The 20178-nt window shown below is 46.5% G+C and overlaps 1 protein-coding gene across 2 annotated transcripts in view; it reads left to right on the forward strand.

Moving 5' to 3' along the window:
• CERS3 (ceramide synthase 3) overlaps nucleotides 1-20178 on the forward strand; it is a 123664-nt gene that overhangs the window by 61418 nt on the left and 42068 nt on the right. For both annotated transcript variants that reach the window (XM_088452714.1, XM_088452715.1), the window contains exon 3: nucleotides 2989-3106. In XM_088452714.1, the coding sequence (XP_088308840.1) occupies nucleotides 2989-3106 (118 nt within the window). The remainder of the gene's footprint in view (nucleotides 1-2988; nucleotides 3107-20178) is intronic.

A 20178-nucleotide genomic window follows, 5' to 3' on the forward strand; every position in this document is an offset into this window, starting at 1 on the left:
ATGATCCCTTTTGTCGAGCGTCACTCTGGCACTGCGACATTGTGCGTTGGTGTCCTCCTAAAGTTGGTACACACTTAGCGATTTTTTTTTTAACGATTTGCACGATTCTGACGGATCGGAACGACAAATCGTTCAAATAGTCAAGTGTATACCCACTATGTCGGGCAGTGTACACGCACCAGTGGGGTCGGCGGTGGCATCGCCAGCTCGGCCCTACATGCAGCTCAACCTGACAATGCGGCTGACGAACCCATGCAGCGGCATGCAGCAGGGGCCAAAATGTAGGCACCGGATTGTCTAATGTGTACCGGCCGCCCGATATGTCGGCCTGGTGCATCACTTGGTACACACGTCATTTAGTCTGTACCCAGCTTTAGGCTGATAGAATATATCTCTGAACTGAATGCTCTGTTGAAGGATGAAGAACATTTCTTCATTTGTGGAGGTTGCTGCATGCTGCATCCCTCTGGTAGGGTGGGAAGAACCATGAAATGTTCCTTTATTGCTTTGTGTGCTCTAACTTTTTAAATCTGACCAATCAATTATTTATTTGTATTAAATATTGAACACATACATTTACATAATGAGTTTTAATCCAATCAAATTTGTGGGCACCGTAAAAGAGTGAGGCTAAGCAATATAGGACATGGCTTCTGTTAATATGAGTGACAGTATGTCTGCAATATTATGGTTTGGGAGGATACTGTGACACTGTGCCTATAATGGTTGGTGCTGTTTCACCTGATATGTGAAGTGTATTGGATATCTGGTGTTCATCACAAACCCTTGCACACAGATGATGGTCTTTGTGCTGCCGTAGTCAGAAAGGGCGTCATGTTTATAATGTATGTTCAGAATAGGAATTGGATTCTGCAGAAAAGAGATCAGAGGGCTCAAGATCAGCGGATGCACAGACCTTCGCCTTTAAACTGTTGGATACAAAGATATAAGGCCAGAGGCGTGGGCATGCCTCTGCGGGAACGTACCTGGCATAGACAGGTTTTAGAAGTTGTGTGGTTGAAAGTGGCTCTATGTCAGGGCTTAACAAATTTTTCTAAAATCTAGGAGCCAGGATGAAAGTGTAGGAGCCAGACCACCGTCCCCCATCTCCCCTATACCAAAAAAAAAAATTTTACAGGAGTGAGTGAGGAGCACAGCTCTGTGTGTTATGCAACTGTTATATGTTATACACACTATACTAGTCCACAAAATGGAGACAGTAAAATGAACAGCTCCCCTGCTCCACTCCCTACCCTCCAGTAATAATGGTCCACATTTCACATAAAATAATGGTGCTAGAAAGTACAACAAAACCCTCCCCTCGTGGTCACACCAGTATCCCTCTGAAGCCGCTCCACAATCCCTGGCTACGCATAGACCCTACTACCGGAGAGCATTATGCAGCCGGAGATAGTAGACAGTAGATAGCCGGGACGTACAGGAGGATCAGTGTAGACTGGGACAGACAGCAGGGATTAGAGTAGGCCAGGATGGAGAGGAGTCGTCAGCGCAGGCCGGGACGGACAGAGGCACAGCAGTCACCGCAGGCGACACTCAGCACATGCACTGAACACAACAATACTATAGGCACGAATCTCCGCCGGAGCTGATGAGGATCTGCTTCCTCCCTCGCAAAATCTGGTAGCCATGGCGACCTGGCCCCCGGGATTTGTCGAGCCCTGCTCTATGTAATGGGGTCCAGTTGGCGGGGATCTGGATATAGTTTCTGCAGACCTGGGCTGCTCTAATATTTTTCCCTGATTAGTGGTTCTGGAATGTTGCGAGGAATGAATATACAGTATGTTACCATAAAAGCAACATGTGCCTTCTAGTGGCTTCTAGTGCCTTCTAGTATTCAATTGTTATAGTGCGCCCGATTTCCCGTCTAAAGTGATGGGAGATCGCAGGGCGCTATTCAATTGCTTTTCGCTCTGATCGTGCCGAAAGTGGTCAGGTTTAGCCGCATAAAACGGCTACCTCCGACCAAAGTGCTGGGCGCAATTGCTAAGAGTGATGTTTGGGCGGCCAAACATGTCACTTTTCGCCCATTTCAGCTCGCACCCCCCTGGGGCTGCGAGCTGAAATGGTGCGCCGGCAGCTGATCGCGCCCATCAGGAAAAGCAATTGAAAAGCTCCTGTTGGGCGTGTACAGGGGGCGCAACAATTGAATACCACACTGTATGTTCATTATGCAGTAAATGTACATGAGCTGAGTGCTATACATTAAAGTACTGGAATGTTTATACTTCACTAAATATGATCGGAGTACTATTTGTACAGCAAGTTGTCATGTTAGAAGAGCGGTGTTCTAGCCTGGCAGGCAGAGAGTGAGTGACAGCGTGGCATTCTTGCTTTGCAGTATTGCACTGTGTGATACAAAGATACAAAGAGATTGGGTCAGTGATGCCTCAATAACTAGCCCCTGCAGCATTAGAACACTGTCCTATGTATGAAGGAGGTGAGTCAGCAGTCTGTGATGGAGTGGGGAGGTAATACTTTTTAATAAATACTGGAATGTCAGCTTAAACCTGAACAATGTGTTTTTACCTTGGTTTATATTTGAAAATGTTAAATGTTTTTAGTGGTGCTTGCATTTTACAAAGTCTAGTGCAAAATGTAGTAATGCAAAATATATTTGATGTATTTTTTTTCCATTGAGATCGGCCTTACGCTCTTAAGTATGTCTTTTGTAAACCTTTAATTCCAGCTTCATATAAAATTTGTCTAATACAATATTTTAAATAAGACTATTAAGCAGCTCAATGTATCACTGTGAACCTGAAAAGTATATACCACACGCTTTCTTTCTGCAGGCACTAACCTATACAGAATGTACCATCTACATATCCTACAGTCTGTGGGCGTCCCATAGCCAAATTTGCTGCAGGAGGGTTACCTGTCCTGGGGAAATCTGCTCCTGTAGAATTAATAATGTGGCTTCATAGTAAGATGTCTGTCTGATTTCCATCTGTATCTGTATTTCCACAGGGCCATTGCTACACCTGTGGCTAGATCCATGGGGATAAAGAGCAAAGTCCGACTAAAAGCCTCATTTAATCCGGTCTTGGAAAATTTCTACGTCTCGTGCTCCAAACACCCATCTCAAGTAAGTATTTCGGCTGCTGTGCCATGTAGGCAGCAGCGTACAGTTCTGTTCCTGTACATGAGAGCTTGCACTTTGTTGCTGCTGGTCTTCTAATTTCTTTCTCTAAAGTCTCGGATCAATTGACGTATTCTGGTTAATTTCACATAGTCCTGCTCTCTGTCTCTTGTAAACATGATTATAAAGCACATGTCTTGCTGAAAATGGTCCCACCAGTGTCTTGGTGCCAACCACAAAATAAAGCCTGGGCTTGTTTGCTGTTTCCTGTCTATCTCTTACAAGGCTACATTGGTGCCCTGAGTACAAGTCACTGGTGCCCTGGGCTGCAGTCACCCCTTTGTATTTGAAGCCACATATTTTTGCTGCTTACAAATGCTCAGAAAAATTTAGAAGTGTTTTCCTGACCTTTTCGGAGCATTTTTTACTTGCCACGGAAATGCTGCTTTGATACTTAAATAATCTTTACAGTTTGTTTGTAACAGGCTATTGAGCATTTTACATTTATGCAAGTGGACATTGAGTTTAGCAAGGAGAAGGATCTATATGCAACACGTGAGAGTTAGTTTGCTAACCTAGACATCAGTTATACAGATGTGCCTACATACAGCTATCCACCCTGTCCTGCTACACATAACGCGGGAGCTCCGTGTGGCTCGGTAGCGATGAGCGTCTTTTCATGCGACTTTTTACCTTCAAATGCGTCTTATTCGCACAGTGATGCGTATAGCTAGCACAAGCAGCTTCTACTTATTAAAATGATATGCAGCATGCCTATGTTCTGTGTGTGACTGCGGGTGTATCTACATGCAAAATGCTACGTTACAGTGTCACAGCCTCTGACACTGTAACGTAGCATTTCATGAGATGAGGGAGGGTGCCTGCACTGAACGATATATCGTTCAGTGTGGGCACATTTATCCACTACACAGTATGAAGAACGATTGCATGATTACGATGTTGTAATCGTACAGTCGTTCTACACTCGTGTAGTGGATATGCACCTTTACAAGATGTAAGATTATTTAAAAAACAACAACAATAATCAATTGCAAAGAGAGCAGTTACACACAAACGCAGCCTGTGGCTCTGCATCTGTTGTGGAACTACAACCTAAACAGGCAAAGATTCCATTATAGCTGTATCAGCTTGTCTACCATTCTTGTGCAGTAATGTATGTTATATCAGTGGTGGCTTCCTGAACTAATTTCATGGATGGTGTATAGTAAAGTGTATTTTGATATATTCATATTCCCTGTACATATAAATTATCTATATCTGTCTAATAACACAAGAAAGACATTGTGAGTTTTTACAACTAACACAATGATTGAAGTAAATGAGATGTATTTGGGATTAAATGACAATACCTTGTAGAAGATAAGATTTTCTGTAATAGAATGAAGGTACTTTTTGTGTAATACTCTTACCATGCAATCTGTCATATTAATGTGTCATTACACTGGGGCTCATTGCATTGGGAAGGGAGAAGTCTGTTATGTTTTAATTGGGGGAGTGGACATTGGATGACAGAATGCTGAGACATGGAGTGATATTAAAAATAGATTGATATACTGATATGTTTTTAAATATAAATAGTAACTTGAAAATGAGAAGCAGCCAAGCCTGCCAAGAGAAAAATGATCTTAAAATGTAACAGTTGGGTGTATGTACTAAAAAATGCTAACACTAGCGGAAACCTGGAAGAGATTCAGTTGGAGCTGTGGGCTAAGAACGTGTTTATGGGTTAATTCCTATTAGAGGTTAGGGTGTGGAGGTCGCCTGTGCTGGTAATTGCCGCAGTTAAGCTGTGTACACACACATTAGACGATATGTCGTCCGATCCCGCGGATCAGAGTGACATATTGGGTCCATCTTCTAGTGCGTACCCATGATATGCGCCCTCCTGCGGGTTGTTGGTGACCTCCTCCGTCAACCCTACTGCAGGGTCGATGGGGGATGTCGCTAACTATGTTCTGCAGCATGGCCTGTCCCTCCCCTCATCGGAGCTGGCATTGGCAAGTGTGTATGCACTTGCCGAGTCCCGCCGCCCGTGACGTCGTCTGATGTGTACCCAGCTTTAGCGGGGCACATCCTGCAGATTCCGGCATTTGAGCTGGGTACACATCAGGCAATGTGTAGCCAGCCCTACGTCGAGGGCGATGGGACCCGGCATGTGGCAAGTGCCTACACACTTGCTCATGCCAGGTCCAACTGGGGAAGGGACACGCCATGCTGCATTTTGCTGCATGGCATTGCTTGCGACATCCCCTGTCGGCCCTGCAGTAGGGCTGACGGGGGATGTGACCCATGGGAGCACACATATCATGGGTACACACTAGACAATGTACCCGATATGATGTTCTGATCCGCGGGATCAGATGACATGTAGTTTTTCTTTACAAGTTTGCAAGCAACATATCGGAGTTGTGAGTTGTGATGTGCATTCAGCAGAGGAACAATCTCCTGGCCAATTTTTCCAAAGGATGCACACTAAATATGACGGAGGAATGTGGCTGGACATCACGCACCGGGGATTTCCTGAGAGAATTGAAGCTATTGAAAGAAGAGGCATTCCACTATATATTTATAAATGAAAACTAAAAGCAATGGAATTGTGTAAAAACAGAGAACCATAATCTACAGCACATATAATTGAAGTACTGTTTTTTTTTTTTTTTTCAATTACTAATGAAGTGTTTATAAAAATATAGGACATTAAAATTCTACATAGATCATTCCTCTTTGGTTTGAAATCCGTGATCTCTTATCTATTGATTGTTTGGCCAATTAAAAGTGGAATTTTACACATATTCCAGGGAAATGGTGCCCCCTATTGGCCAGGATGAAATAATTGTGTTACTGGGTTATTGAGCCTGCTAGCTAGGGAGTAAGTTGTGACTCAGAGACATTTTTAGGCCACACAGAATCATTAATAGGCAATGCCACCTCTCTGACCCACTAAGCAGTGAATGTCGGGGAGTTATGTCGCCTTTTGTAGCATTTGGAAAATCACTTTATACTAAGAAAATTATACAGGGTTTGGGGCAAACATAACAGAGATGAGCGGAGTATTAATGTTCGGAATTTCTGATCACACCTAGCTATGAAGATTTGGAGTACATGTTATAAGATTTATTGATTTTATTTATTAAGTTATTTGATACGCCAGCATCAGGGCCGGCTCCAGGGGTCGGAGCACCCTGTGCTGGCTCTCTGCGCCCACACGCGACCGAAAATGGGGGCGTGTCCTAATTACCATAGACCACGCCTCCTACGTGACATTATTTGGAGGCTTGCACGCCTCCAAACAATGTCAGGCTGGGGGGGGAGCCTCACTAGCTGGGCTTCCCCCAGCCTTCTCCCGTCACTGAATGGATGCCGCGAGAATGCGCGCAGCATCCATTCAGACTCCAGGGTCCGGCACCGCTACACAGCGGCTGCGGTGGGGGTCCCCAACCTCCTGATTTGACCACCCGTGGGCCACTTTGGCCCATGGGTGGAACAGCGGGACAGTACTGTCTGGCTGAAATCGGGATGTTTGGGAGGGGTGCGCCCTCTATGGGTGGCGCCCCTGTTCGACCGCTCAGATCCAACACCCCTAGAGCCGGCCCTGGCCAGCATATTCCGCAGCGCTTACGATCTGTAAGCTTGTGGGCAGGGCCTTCTTACCTTTTTGCTTGTCTGCTATTACCCAGTCTTGTCTTACTAATGTTTTGATCCCGATAGTGAAGTGCAAAAGATTATGCTGGTGCTATTTAAATGACTCTTAATAAATATTAAGCAGAAGTGTCTGGTGCCATTAGTTATGAACACTGTACACAATGTAACCTACTGTTTATGTGAGGAGCTGGTTGTTACCCTCCAACCTGATGCTTTTTTTTACCTTAATGGACAGCTAAAGCAGATTAGTGATGTTCCCTAGCATATGTTAAGATGGGTACACATTAGACTATTTTCTACTTCAGGTTCCATAGGGGGTCCACAGGGTTGACCTTGGGGTATAGCTGGATCTGGATCCATGGGCACCACGCAATTAAAGCTTTTGCTGCTCCCAGGATGCACTGGGCCCATCCTCCTCTATACCCCGCCCCAGCCACAGGCACCTCAGTTTTAGTTGGTGCCCGGCCGGAGTCTTTTTAGAGTTTTTTTTTAATTACTTTTTTTTATATTATTGACTTTTCAGAGCGGCAGCATCAGACTGTCCACTGGACGTCCAAGCTGCCGCTCCTACACCCCGCTGGCGCCACGCCACCAGTACAGATCTGGGCATCGCGGCGGGACCCCAGAGTCTGTATTGGCATGGGCTCAGGGCTCTCCAATGACTGCTACTGAAGCGTCGGGGATAAGGTAAGCCGCGGGTCACTGCTTGCGGTGACCCGCATGTAGAAATGCCGTCGCATGCCTCTGGTCTCTGGGGACGGACCGGAGGCGCTAGCAGTGGAGGCGGGCTCACCCTCCCCGGAGGCATACCCCGCGGGACCACTAGACCACCAGGGTATTATGCGGCAGCGGGAGCCAGCGTCCCTGGGGTTAATTGCTAGCCAGGGGAGGCAGCCTTCCATGTTTAGCAGCTCCTCCCCTCAGCTCAGTGCGCCTTTCTGGCAACGCTGAGCTGCTTCCTCCTGCGGCTACTCCTCTAAGGTCTCCTCCGGCGTCCATCTTTTCTCTGGTGGCAGCGCAGGTCTCGCAGGCAGTGTGCGGTCGGTCTCCCTGTGTACCTCTCCCCTGCTAAAGGACAGCGTACACCGTACTATAGCCCTCCCAGACACTGAATCTGCGCGGTTGATTGTAGTGACAAAGTGCAGTGAGTATTAACTTTCTGCATTGTATGTGACTTTTGCTAGTGCTGACTGTGCTTTATTTCTACTTATTGTCAGTCTATGACTATCCCTTTCCTTCTCCTACGGCCCTGATAGGTGTGTGTGGGAAGGGCTTTTCTTGGATCTCACTTAGCTAAATTCAAGTATTTGTGAGGTCGGTCACATACAGTTGTGTGCTACAAGGTGCCATATCTGTGGGCTTGTGTGCTGCATGCTTGTGGGTACACCAAGAGTAACACTGAGCTTTCCTGTCGTGTTGATCTATATCTGGGTATATATATTCTATCATGTCTGATGAGGAAGTTGAGCGCTGTACGGCTCCCACTCTGCTCTCCTGCTGACGCTGCGCTGCAGGCATGAATATGGAGGATTTATCACAGGATGGGCTTTGTGTGAGGTGCCGTCAGTTACCTGGTCCCTCTAACCCCCCAATTTCGGGACAGGATCCTCCTTGGGCGGTGTTTTCTCAGGTGCTGGCTTCTACAGCGGACGGTCTGGCAGTCCTGACTGCTCTCCCCCATAGGGGGTTGCCATCCCCACCTTCTTCGGGTGTACCGCAATTATTGCAGTCTCCCCCTGGGCCTCAGACTGTTCATCCATATGCGGAGTTCCCTATGTATGTTCAGTCGCCTCCAATGCCGCAGCAGTCCGTCATTCCCTTCCAGGGTCTCCCGCGGGTCAACCACCATTGGTGGATGTGTTCTCCAATTCAGTCCAGAGTTTGGCGGCTTCATCTTCAGCCTTTCAAACTATGTTGCGTAATGACAAGCCTCACAAGGCGTCAAAACGCACTGTCATCCCAGTCTGCGCAGCTATCAGACTCAGATGTGTCCTTGGATGAGGGGGAATTGCCTGAGGACTCTGATTCGGATTCCCCTGCCCGGGAAGTGGAGACGAAATCTTCCATTAATGTGCCGGCATTGGTGTGGGCGGTGCGGTCTATTCTTGATCTAGAGGATGACGCCCCGGCCCCTAAGTCCAAGTATCCAAATTTTAAGCAGGCGAAGGTGACTTTGGCTGTTTTTTCTCTCTGACCAGCTGACTGATCATATGGCGGAAGCCTGGCAGTCGCCGCAGAAACGTTTAGCATCTAGTTATCCGTTTCCTGCAAGTCATTGCAAAAAGTGGGAAACCCCGCCTGCGGTGGATTCTCATGTTACTCACCTAATCAAGAGTGCTACCTTGCTTATGCCGTCCATTTCATCCCTAAAGGATCCCACGGACAGGAAAGTAGGGACTTGTTTAAAATCCATTAATTCTCTCTCTGGGGCGGTGACCCGTCCGTCCATGGCCATCTCTTGGGTGGCTAAAGCCATTAAGAGCTGGGCCAATGTATTGGAAGATACTTTTCCTGAGGAAGCTTCGGAGGTTCAGAGAGCTTTAGTTGGACAGATGAGGGATGCCGCTTCCTATATTGCAGAAGGTCTTTGGATGCCAGTCTTCTGACTTCCAGAGTTTCGGAGGCAGCGGTCTCTGCTAGCCGGTCTTTGTCGCTTTGTTCTTGGAGAGCGGAAGCAGACTCCAAGAGTGGCCTGTAGGCCTTACCCTTTGATGGGGAGATTTTGTTCGGTCCTGACCTGGACAAAATTGTTGATACTTTAACAAAGTCTAATTCGGTGTTTCTGCCATCAGCAGCTGCGCCTTCTTAGGCTAGGACCTCAGCTTTTCGGTCCTTTTGTACTCAGGGTAAGTCCAAGGGTCAGTCCTTCACGAGGCAATCGTCAACCAAGACTGCCCCTGAACCGAAGAAGCAGGCCTGGAGCACTAAACGCCCTGCTTCCAAGCCAGAGGTTAAGCCTTCAACCTGATGGGACGGGCCTCTCTCTAGTGGATCCCAGAGTTCGAGGCCGACTTCTTCAATTTGCCCAGTGCTGGTGCAATACCACCATGGATGCTTGGGTACGAGAAGTGGTCTCTCAGGACACCCTGTCCTTCCGTCACAGACCCCCCCCACCCAAAAGTTCTTCTGCACAAGTCTTTCTCAGGACAAGACCAAGGCCTTGCAGATTCAGGAAGCCATAGAGTCCTTGCTGAAAGCAGGGGTTGTTGTTCCCGTTCCGCTTTCTCAATGCGGGATGGGTTACTACTCTTCTCTATTTCTGGTTCCGAAACCCAATGAGTCTCATCGGCCTATCCTGAAATCGTTGAACCAGTTCCTCAGAGTGCCCACTTTCAGGATGGAGACTTTGCATTCCATCATTCTGGCTATGGAACCGGGGGATTATATGGTCTCCCTGGACATCCTGGACGCCTACCTCCATGTTCCTATAGCACCTTCACAACAGCGGTATCTGAGGTTTTGCTATACGTCAGCTTCACTTCCAGTTTCAGGCCCTGCCCTTTGACCTTTCCACAGCTCCAAGGGTGTTCACCAAAATTATAGTTGTCATGGCTGCCCATCTGTGCAGCCAGAGTATACGGCTTCTGTCGTATCTGGACGACCTTCTATTGCTGCCAGGCTCTCCGGAGGTACTTTTGCAACATCTGCACCTGACGCACAGGTGGCTGATAAACTGGAAGAAGTCCTCCCTCATTCCGTCACAGAGGATGGTTCATTTGGAACTCTGGACTCTCGTCCGCAAAGGATCTTTGACTCCAGACAAGATTTCCTCCATACAACTACGAATGAGCAGTTGTCTTATGAGTTCCCAGGTGTCGGTTCACTCGGCAATGAGAGTTCTGGGGTCCATGGTGTCGACATTCGACATTGGTAAAGTATGCCCAGTTTCATTCCCGTCCCTTCAGGGGCTGATTCTATCCAAATGGAACGGGTTACCACACCAGATCAGGACTCAGATGCTGGTGTTGTCTCCGGAGGTGCCCTTGTCACTGGCTTAGTGGCTTCAGACATCTCATCTCACCAAGGGTCACCCCTTTTGGATCCCGGACTGGGTTCTGCTCACGACAGATGCCAGTCTCCGGGGTTGGGGGGCAGTGTCGGGTCCACTTTCACTTAAGGGCCGTTGGACGGCGGAAGAAGCTGTCCCATCAATATTCCGGAACTTCGGGTCGTGTACAGGGCCTTCCAGTTGTCCAGTCACACTCTTCAAGGAAGGGCAGTACAAGTTCAGTCCGACAACGCCACCACGGTGGTGTACATCAACCGTCAAGGTGGAGCTCGCAGTTTAGCAGCAATGTCGGAGGTGTCACACATCCTGTCTTGGGCGGAGTGCCACCTTCCGGCCATCTCTGCAGTCTTCATTCCAGGAGTTCTCAATGGGAAGCGGACTTCCTCAGCCGTCACGACGTGCATCCCGGGGGAATGGTCCCTTCACCCAGAGGTATTTCAATTACTCGTGGACAGGTGGGGACTGCCCCGGAGGTGGACCTCATGGCCTGCCGTCACAATCGCAAGCTGCCTGTGTACGGGTCCAGGACAAGACGTCGGAACAAGCCTGGTGGACACGCTGTCAGTGAAATGGACATTTCAGCTGGTCTATCTATTCCCTCCGGTATCCCTGCTGCCTCGGATCCTTCGGAAATTCAAACAGGACGGCGGCACTCTTCTGCTGGTGGCTCCGGCTTGGCCCAGACGTCCTTGATACTCCGATCTTTGGGGCCTATCCATCAGCGTTCCTTTTCTTCTGCCTCAATGTCAGGACCTGTTGTCTCAGGGGCCCTGCCTTTACCCGGATCTTGGTCGTCTGTCTTTGACGGCGTGGCTCTTGAGACATCCGTCTTAAGGGGTAGGGGTTTTTTCAACTCAGTCATCAGCACAATGCTACAGACGCGCAAGCCTGCTTCCGCCAGGATTTACCACAGAGTGTGGCATACTTAATTTCAATGATGAGTCCAGAAACTACGATCCTCAAGCGTTTCGTGTTTCTAGGATTTTGGCGTTCCTTCAGTCTGGGTTGGACCTAGGCTTACACCTAGCTTCTCTGAAAGTTCATGTGTCTGTACTTTGTGTAGTTCCAGCGTTGGATTGCTACTCTGCCTGATGTCTGCACCTTTTACCAGGATGTTCTCAGGATTCAGCCTCCCTTTGTTCCCCCAGTGGCTCCTTGAGATTTGGCAGTGGTGCTTCAGGTCCTATAGGGTCCTCCATTTGAACCATTTGAGACGGTGGAACTCAAGTGGTTGACAGTTAAGACTGGTTTTTCTCCTGGCGATTGCTTCGGCCAGAAGAGTGTCAGAATTAGGCGTGCTTTCTTGCCATTCTCCTTTTTCTGATTTTTCACCAGGACAGAGCAGTGCTTTGCACCCGTCTGGGTTTTCTTCTTAAGGTGGTCTCTAAGTTCCACATTAATCAGGAAATAGTTTTGCCGGCATTTCAGTCATCTGATCTCTCGGCTGGTGAAGCTTCCTTAGATGTTGTCCGTGCTCTCAAAGTTTATGTGGACCGGACTAGTCCCATTCGGAAGTCTGATTCTTTGTTTGTCCTCTTTGATTTTCACAGGAGGGGTTGGCCTGCCAACAAACAAACTTTGGCCCGTTGACTCCGTTCGGTTATTTGTGAGGCTTATTCACAGGAGGGTTTACTTGTTCCGGCCTCTTGTTAAGGCTCATTCCACTCGGTCTGTGGGTCCCTCGTGGGCTGCTGGCCGTGGCGCCTCGGCTGTTCAGCTGTGTAAGGCGGCCACCTGGTCTTCCATACAGACTTTTCTAACGTTCTATGCGTTTGACACCTTCGCCTCTCAGGATGCATCCTTCGGGCGCCAGATTCTCCTTTCAGCTAAGGAGCGCCCCCGCCCTTAGTTGTACTGCTTTGGGACATCCCCAAGGTCAACCCTGTGGACTCCTATGGACCCTGAAGTAGAAAAAAAGAGATATGGTAAGAACTTACCTTTATCGCTCTTTCTACGAGGTCCACAGGGCGCCCGCCCTGACGCACCTGGCTTCATATGGGCTCTGTGGCTGGTCACCGGTTTTCCGTCTCCCTCTCTGTGAGTATGGTTCTTATGTGTTCCAGTCTTCCTTCTCTGTTTTTTCCTCCTCCGGCCTTGGCTACTTACCAACTGAGGTGCCTGTGGCTGGGGCGGGGTATAGAGGAGGATGGACCCAGTGCGTCCTGGGAGCAGCAAAAGCTTTAACTGCGTGGTGCCCGTGGATCCAGATCCAGCTATACCCCAAGGGCAACCCTGTGGACCCTATGGACCTCGTAGAAACAGAGATAACAAAGGTAAGTTCTTACCATATCGCTTATTTTTGCCCTGATTCGAAGGATCGTGTCGACATATCAGCAAAATCGTCTAATGTGTACCCATTAGACGATTTAGTTGATTTTTGCCAATATGTCAGCCGTTGCGCGCTCCTGCTGGGTTGACAGCTGCATCATCAGGTCACTACATGCAGCTCAATCTGACGACGCGACTGATCACCCTATACAGCAGGATGCATCAGGGGCTGACATATTGGGCAATATGTGGGCCCATCGGTGGGGTGGTTGCCTGTCGCATCGCTGGGTACACTTATTGTTTAATGTGTAGCTAGCTTTAGGCAGCCATTTTATGGTGTGACCACAGGCTGCAAACCATGCTTCTTCTGCATGTATGATGCAACGCTGATCCTCATGAACACTAAACATGACTCATGTCAGGGTAGTAATGAGACCCTGTTTTTGCCAGTACTTTCATGGTCATCAACAGTACCCACACACACTCATACCAGAAGTGTCACTATAAGTAATTACACAAGTACTCACATTTATACCCAGCAGTGATCTATACCATATTTGAATAAACCCCTAACTGCCTTGTGCCCAGTGTACTTGAATATGCCAGCAGTACAATGTGCGCTGTGTTCTGTATACCATATCCATGTTTGTGCCCAGCCGTAGCCTTGTGCCACCTCTAAATGAGGAAAGTAAGTAGTGTGATGTAGCTTTAACAATACATCCCCTCTATTGTCAGGGAGTTAACACTGGTGGCTATAGGGGTGGTGGCGGGCTCTCATTGAATCAGAGTGCTTGGCTATAACTTTTCTTCTATATGTGACATATACTGGGGGTCAGGTATACAGTTCATTTATTTATCCTACTTCTCCAAATAGAATTATTTAGTTGTGGAAGGTACGAATGGCGGCTTTATCATTAACCAAGGAATTGTAAAACCACAAACCTGCAGAACTTTTGCAGAAAGTCTTTGCACATTCTGCAGGGAAACCACTCTGTAAAGTGTAGAAACCCTGTTATCTGGAGAGGTTGCAGGGAGACACCGATATTGTTATAGTGACCTGAGATAGTAAATTATCATCATATACTTTGTCATGCAAAGGTGAAACCCTGTTCAGACCATGGCTGGTATTCCTGAAGGGAAGTCTATAAGATAATACTCCTGAACTCTAAAGGTGCTTATCCACTAGCAGATAGTGGAACGCCAGTATGATTACAACATTGTAATCGTACAGTCGTTCCCCATCCCCTGTAGTGCCTACACTGAACGATATGTCATTCAGTGTAGGCACCCTCCCTCATCCCTGAACATGCCCAATCTGTCGTTATCGGCAGATTGACAGGCATGTTCAGGCGATGATTAATGTCGAAAACAACCAGCAGGAGCATGCATAGCTGGTCGTTTTTGACATTTTCATGCCTGATTTGTGAACAGTAACTATGTCGTTATCGTTCAATCGCTCAATGTAATCGCCCAGTGATTTAATCGCCTTAAGCTCAATGGTATAGATCTATTGAAAGTCTTACCTTTTGCTGCTATCTCTCTTAAGATATTGGGTAATTTACACCCTCTGGTTCTCCTTGGAATGATACAGGCATTTTCTTTGACCATTGTATGATCGTGTATAGAAAACATTCTTGGGTGCTGCTAAATTAATATCCTTTTCCATTTGCCTCCATGTGTCCCTCTCTGTTGTAATCTGTTTTGTTTCTGGCATTACAATTATAAAACCACCTATTCTGTGATTTAGCTTTGTGATTCAACTACATCCTTACATTTTTTTAGGATAATACAAGTTCTCTATGTGAAGGCCAACCAAATCCAATGTACTGCTTCCCTGTGCTCAGCATAAGCATTATGAGCTTTTTATCATTTGGGCTGTGCATACTTATTTTAGTATACTAATTAGGGAGTTGGCACGCCTCTAATTACAATATTTATATAATTGAATAGAGACCTTTAACTTTAATTGCTGTAAATTTATATTTTTACTGAATATTTTTATTTAATAGAGGCATTGCTATAAAGGTCTTAACTAGTTCTTTGGTTTATTTTACAAGGTAGAACAACAAGTAGCATAAGACACAGGGATATAACAGGTAGAACATAAATGCAGAAGCAGCCTGGAGATTATGGGTATTGCTGGGTGTTGTAGTACACCAGGCGTTCTGGGTGGTGGTTTAGTGTACTTGCGGCAGCTTTACAGGCTCTGCAAACATATGGAGAGTTGAGTCAGAGGTCGAACCTCTTGCTGAGCTCCGGCAGGTCCTAGAAACCATCGGCTCAATTACTTGTCTGAGCGCTCCTCATCCAACATGCTATCCATCTCTCCCCTCCTGTCCTCTCTGCCGTCCATCTCCCCCTCTTCATCATCCATCTTTCCCTCCTATCCTTATTGCCTTTGGTCTTCCCCTTCCTGAGCCATCTGATATCCACCCTTCCCCCTGCTATACCTCTCTCTTTTCCCCTCCTGCTATCCTTCTTCCTAGTCTCCCCCTGGCATTCCTATACCTCTTCTCCCTTCCCTTTCACTTACCTTATTCACATAGTGGCACTCAGTCAGAAGAGTCTTATCTTGTCGGTGGGAGCGTTGTCCGGTCCTTTTCCAAGCCCAGCTGCAGTAGAAGAGGTGGAGTCCTGTGATGCGGCTGCTCTTAGTCACCGATTGGCTAAGAGCGCATCAAGCAATGTATTCCCAACCTATTAGTGACCGAGCACAACTGCATCATGGGACTCCATTTATTCTACAGGCAGCTGTGAAAACCTATGAGGACTGCATAATGCGACCTGGACCAAGAAGTATCAGCCCACTGCCCCGGCCCAAACCACATTGTGTTTTGACTCCCATAATAACTGGGACTTAATGAGTATAATCTCAGGTATCTTTGCAACTCGAAAACGTCCGGATCCCGGGATTGGATTTCCTATGCACATTACTATTAAGTTATCTGTAACAGGTTAGATTAACAAATAGCAGAAGCATATGCAAGCTAATACTGATAACCAAAATCTATAAATGCTGCATTTGTTTTACAAGACAGCTGTGTGTCTTTACCATTGCTTCCCAGGTGCATCCATGTATAAACTTAACTGGAGCAGAAAATGAAATACACAATCCTCCCAATCTAAACATAGAATGCAGTATCATGATTGCTAAAATATTTGACTGTGCAAATCGTTCATGTTTCATATTGTACAGACATGCAAAGCATATGTTTTCTGGCACATTACAAAGTGTCGTCAGACATACATATTCTAACCCTAAGTGCGTTTGTGGACTAAAAAAAATTTAATAATCTAATATTCTGCTTTTTATCTATGAGCATGGTTAAAAGCAGTCTAACAGTTCTACTACTATCAACTAGTAATATAAATCTCTTAAAAGGTGGTACTGCAGTATCTAGTTGTCTCTGCAGGTGAATTATCTCATTCAGACCCACTACTTCATCAAAGCCTTCCAGCTATCATTCTAACTCCCTGCTACATGCGCCTTCCTCCCCATCTACCCCATCTGTGTCACCCCTGTTTGTCTTCCCCTCCCCTTTAGAATGTAAGCAATTACGAGCAGGGCCCTCTACCCTCTTGTGCTTCTCCCTACTTTAGTTTCATCTAGTTCTTACTCACCACTAGGGCACCTAACACTTGGTTGCTTACGCTCTGTTGCTCATCTGGGTGTTATGGTCGCTAATGTAGCAATATATATTATACATGTCCTTGTCCTGTATTGTATTGTTCTGTAAGTCGCTTGTATATAACTTGTTTATGTATTTTGTAAGGCGCTGCGGAACATTTGTGGCGCCATATAAATAAATGATAATAATAATAATTCTGAGGACCCCCGCCCTACTTTGCTATTATTTTTTATTTATTTATGTTTTATAGGGAGAGAGCTTTAAGCTGGGCATCCACTATACAATTATCTGTCAGACATCTGTCCAATCTGGCTGGTTGGAATGAAAACCTGGTAATGTATGGGAGCAAATGACAGTCGATCATATGGTTTTAAACACTGAAAAAAGGACAAAAAAAATTGTTCAAATTGGTTAAATTTGTGTGTTTTATCCAGTTTGCCTGAACAACCATTTTTGGCTATTTTCCAGTGTTCGTGCGCAAATGGACGATTGTCATTTGCTCCCATACATTACCAGGTTTTCATTGCAACCAGCCAGATTGGACAGATATCTGACAGAAAATTGTATAGTGGATGCCCAGCTTTACACTACGCACAATCAAAGACCTCCTCTTAATAAACGTCATTTTAGTAACTGAAAAGTTTTAATTGCTTGAGGACGATTTGACACTATTTTGCCTGCAGTCCAAAACCGTAGCAGAAATGATTGGGGGCCCTAATGTTCCAGATGCTCCTCCACTCCAGTCTATAGTCACAGTCACTTATAACATACGGTTAGTGCGCCAGGTGAGACATGATGTATAATAAAGCAATGTCTAAACTGCATAAATGTCACAGGCAAAGTGTAAAATCCAGGCTGTCTGTCTATAATAATGGCATAGACAAACTAAGCAAATGCCTAGGACATTATGAATGCCTAGAGGCATCCAAGCCTCCACCTAGGGGCGGTGGAGGTTTGGTGCAGGCATGGCTGGGGCACCTGCTGCCGGCTGGGCAGAGACTCTGACAGCTGCTACTGCCACTGCGCAGCGTCTGCGAACTGAGCACAGTAGACAGCTCTGATCGGGCCAGGCAGCAGCAAGCAGTGAGCGGGCAGCGGCAGTTTGCGGAGCACCTGGATGGCGGCTAGTGGTTAGCGCCGGGCCGGCTTGGAGGTGTCACACAATGAAAATGAGCTTCTGCATATGGGCAGAGGCTCATTCTGGACTTTGGTCGCGGGAGGGATGCTGCACCATGGATCTTTGCGGTGCTAGGAGTAATGAGTCACACCTCATGGCTCTGGGCTCCGCCTCCAGCAATCATCTCACACAGCTGCGGCCTGCCAGCCTGAGACAAGAAAATATGACAGGGCAGCTTGCTGTACCTTGAGTTGGATGGCTCTGCAGGCGCTTCGCTCAAGTAAAGTAAGTTTGGAACTGGGAGAGGGCTGGGGTGCTGTGGTGCTCACTGCTGGGAATAGGGGTGGTGGGTGAGCATGTGTGCTGATACCGTGCTGTGCTGGGTGAGGCCCCCTGCTGTGAGGCCACACCCCTTTTCAGGATCCCGCGGGGAGGAGGGCACCACCCAAAATCTTGCCTAGAGCACTTAATTTGGCTAGAACTGGTTCTGCCTAAGAAATACTAGGCTGTCACCTGAAAATTAGTATCCGCCACGGTATCACCATGTACACATTCAGGAACAGACCAACTATCCTATGCGTAGCTTCCTGTCATTTTTAAATAAAACATTTTATTTCTTCAAATCATTAGGCTTAGAACGGAGTGCAGAAAGCATTTGAGATTGATATCCTGGATGCCGTCGCCGGAATCCCGACACCAGTCAGATTCCCAGCGCTGGCATCCCGACGGTAAGTAGTGGGGTTAGAGGGAGTGTTAGGCACTAATGGGGGAGGGTTAGGTTTTGGCACTAAGGGGGGAGGGTAGGTTTAGGATGCGGGGAGGGTTAGGGGCAGGGTAAGGATAATAACAGACAGGTGTCATTATCCTACCCTGTTGGGATGCCAGCGTCTGGAGTCTGACTGCCGGGATCCCGAGCGCTGGCACCCTGTACCCATCCCGAAAGCATTGTGCTTTAGTTTCCTCTGGGTGTTGGGTTCTCTTTGGTCTTGGGCCACACAGCAGTCACATGAGGGCAGTTCAGTTACTGGCGATGTGCTGCGGTGATGTTTGGCTATGCCCATATCAGCCAGTTACAGTACCCACAACATCTCATGTTCTCCTGCTCACCTCAATGGGGTGCGAGACTAAGCTTGCATTGTGGACAGACGCAACGTACTGTTCTGAAACGGCCATCACATTGCATTGTATTGCCCCATGGCTATAGTTCAAATCCATTGTTTAGGGCAAATACTTATGTCTCAAATGATTCAGCAGAACATTTGAATATTAACCCGAATTAGTAAGGACCTAAATTATAAAAATTTGTTCACTAAAATCTCTTCTTAGAGTTTTTAGGATCTGGCTTAATCCTGACCTGAAAGCTGGAATCTGTGCATCCAAAGCATTTATGCCTTTAAATCTAAAACAAACAGCTTTTATTCTAGCACACTGGTTCCTAAGGTTTTTTTTAATGTTGTGACACACCTTATGACATGTCTTAAGCAATTACAAATGCGGTCACGCACAACTATAAGTAAACAAAAGAAAGACAAATCTTGCCTCAATCTTTTAACGTTTCAGTTACATTTTGCCATAGAGCTATATCGTTCATGGCAAAATGTAACCATCTTTCAATAGATTCTCCTTTAACATCGTCTGTTTTCGTGACACATGCAGCCTGTTACACAAATCCTGACACACTGGTTGGGAATCTCCGCAGAAGTCAATTTAAAAGTTTGCTGATGATAGAACATTATTTACAACTCTCAACTTCTTATTTAGCACTTTGTGATGACACTAGTTAATAGTGAATTGATAGGCTGCGTTCAAATGAATATTGGCTGCTCTCAAAACATTCCCACCTCAGCTGTGTGTGTAGGTGACCGTTCTAAAAGTAGCTAGTGAATAAAACAGGCTGCTTATCCCCCTTTTGTCACTGTACAGTCCTAGAACAATGTTTCTGTTTGTACTGTACATTTCCCTAAGAAATCCTCGAGCCTGTATTACTTCTATAATTGTATCCCATTGTACCACTTCTTCATTCCTCTCATTTTGCCCTTGGTGCATATTTTAGAACACAAGACGTTTAGCTTTTATGTGACCTATGTTGTTGGTCATACTATTTAAATGTACTTATTGATGTTGTAAAAGTATAATGGTGTACTCCCTGTGTTGTAATCACATGACATCCTGTGTTCTGTCAGCTCACTCTGATTTTATCTTGTGGTCACAACACGCCTTGTTCTGTCACAGCTCATTGTTGCTGCAGCTATCAGTGTCTCTTTGTCACCAAACACAATGAATAATGACACGGGTCATCTAGATAAAATGAAGCCATTTTAAAGGTGTAAGAGTGAGTTTTTGTTTCTGCAATTTGTTAACATGTTTGTTAAGTTGTTTTATTAAATTATGG

This window comes from Taudactylus pleione, unplaced genomic scaffold (genome assembly GCF_031769625.1).
Source record: "Taudactylus pleione unplaced genomic scaffold, aTauple2 ptg000556l, whole genome shotgun sequence".
In the NCBI taxonomy this organism is placed as follows: domain Eukaryota; kingdom Metazoa; phylum Chordata; class Amphibia; order Anura; family Myobatrachidae; genus Taudactylus; species Taudactylus pleione.